Here is a 987-nt window from a genome sequence, read left to right on the forward strand (position 1 = left end):
ATGGCTTTTTGGGTGAGCTTCCTCTGTAAAAGCAACTGTTGCTGTTGAGGAGTTAATTGTTGGAATGTTAGTCGTTGTATCTGCTGAGGTTGTTGAATTTGGGATCCTTGGCTTATTGTGACATTTGTCACCTTTGCGCCCTGATATGTGTTTGAAGTATTCACAGATGGCATATGACTCTGAAGAGACACGAGTGTTGGACGTGCTCTTAATGTTAAGCCATCTGGTGAACGCACAAATCTTATAGGAGTCATTCCTGCATGCCTTTAAAAAGATAAAATAATTTAAAAATTAATTTTTTTACATATATAAATAATAAATATTCTGATATTCTTTAAACAGTCAAGCCTTATTAACTCAAAACTTTGATAACTATGATTTATGCATTTCTTTTTCTATTTTACAAATCCGTAACTAACAAATTTACGCTCAGTAGTTTACCTTTAGCTGCTTAGTTTAAAATTAGAGTAGCCAATTATAAAACTTAATGGTACGATCAGATCATTAATGCTTGTATGTCGGCTTTTTTTTTACAATAATTAAAATTTTTAGCGAGTTTTGCGAATATTAAATATCACAGTTTATTTAAAATAACACGTGTAAATAAATGATTTTTTATAGTTTTTATAAGCGTCAGGAAAAACTGGAATTTTCATGCTAATCCATATTTTGGCAGAATCAATTTTTTTATAATAGATACTTAATATATTAAAAATTACCAACTATATTATTAATTTCACCATAAAGTTTTCAAAATATTTCCACTTTGTAGGCATAAAAATGTTCAATTTTAAATAATATTATTCCTTAAAAGTCGTAATAAGTGTAATTGAAAAAAAGGTGGGTAAGTGAATGTCGCTCTGCTGTACAGTAGGTTACAAGTGGGTCACTGTATAATGGATAGTATTAAATTTGAATTCAATGATATAATATCACTGTATAAGAAAAACGATTCTGAGCAGAGACGGTTTGTCAGTCTAGATATTA

General features: G+C 29.5%; 1 protein-coding gene across 1 annotated transcript in view; it reads right to left on the reverse strand.

The window, feature by feature from the left end:
- Nucleotides 1-987, reverse strand: part of LOC100159693 (histone-lysine N-methyltransferase 2C) — a 27,924-nt gene that overhangs the window by 2,503 nt on the left and 24,434 nt on the right. The window contains exon 39 of the mRNA XM_029486183.1: nt 6-264. Within this exon, the coding sequence (XP_029342043.1) occupies nt 6-264 (259 nt within the window). The remainder of the gene's footprint in view (nt 1-5; nt 265-987) is intronic.

Source organism: Acyrthosiphon pisum, chromosome A1 (genome assembly GCF_005508785.2).
Source record: "Acyrthosiphon pisum isolate AL4f chromosome A1, pea_aphid_22Mar2018_4r6ur, whole genome shotgun sequence".
NCBI lineage: Eukaryota > Metazoa > Arthropoda > Insecta > Hemiptera > Aphididae > Acyrthosiphon > Acyrthosiphon pisum.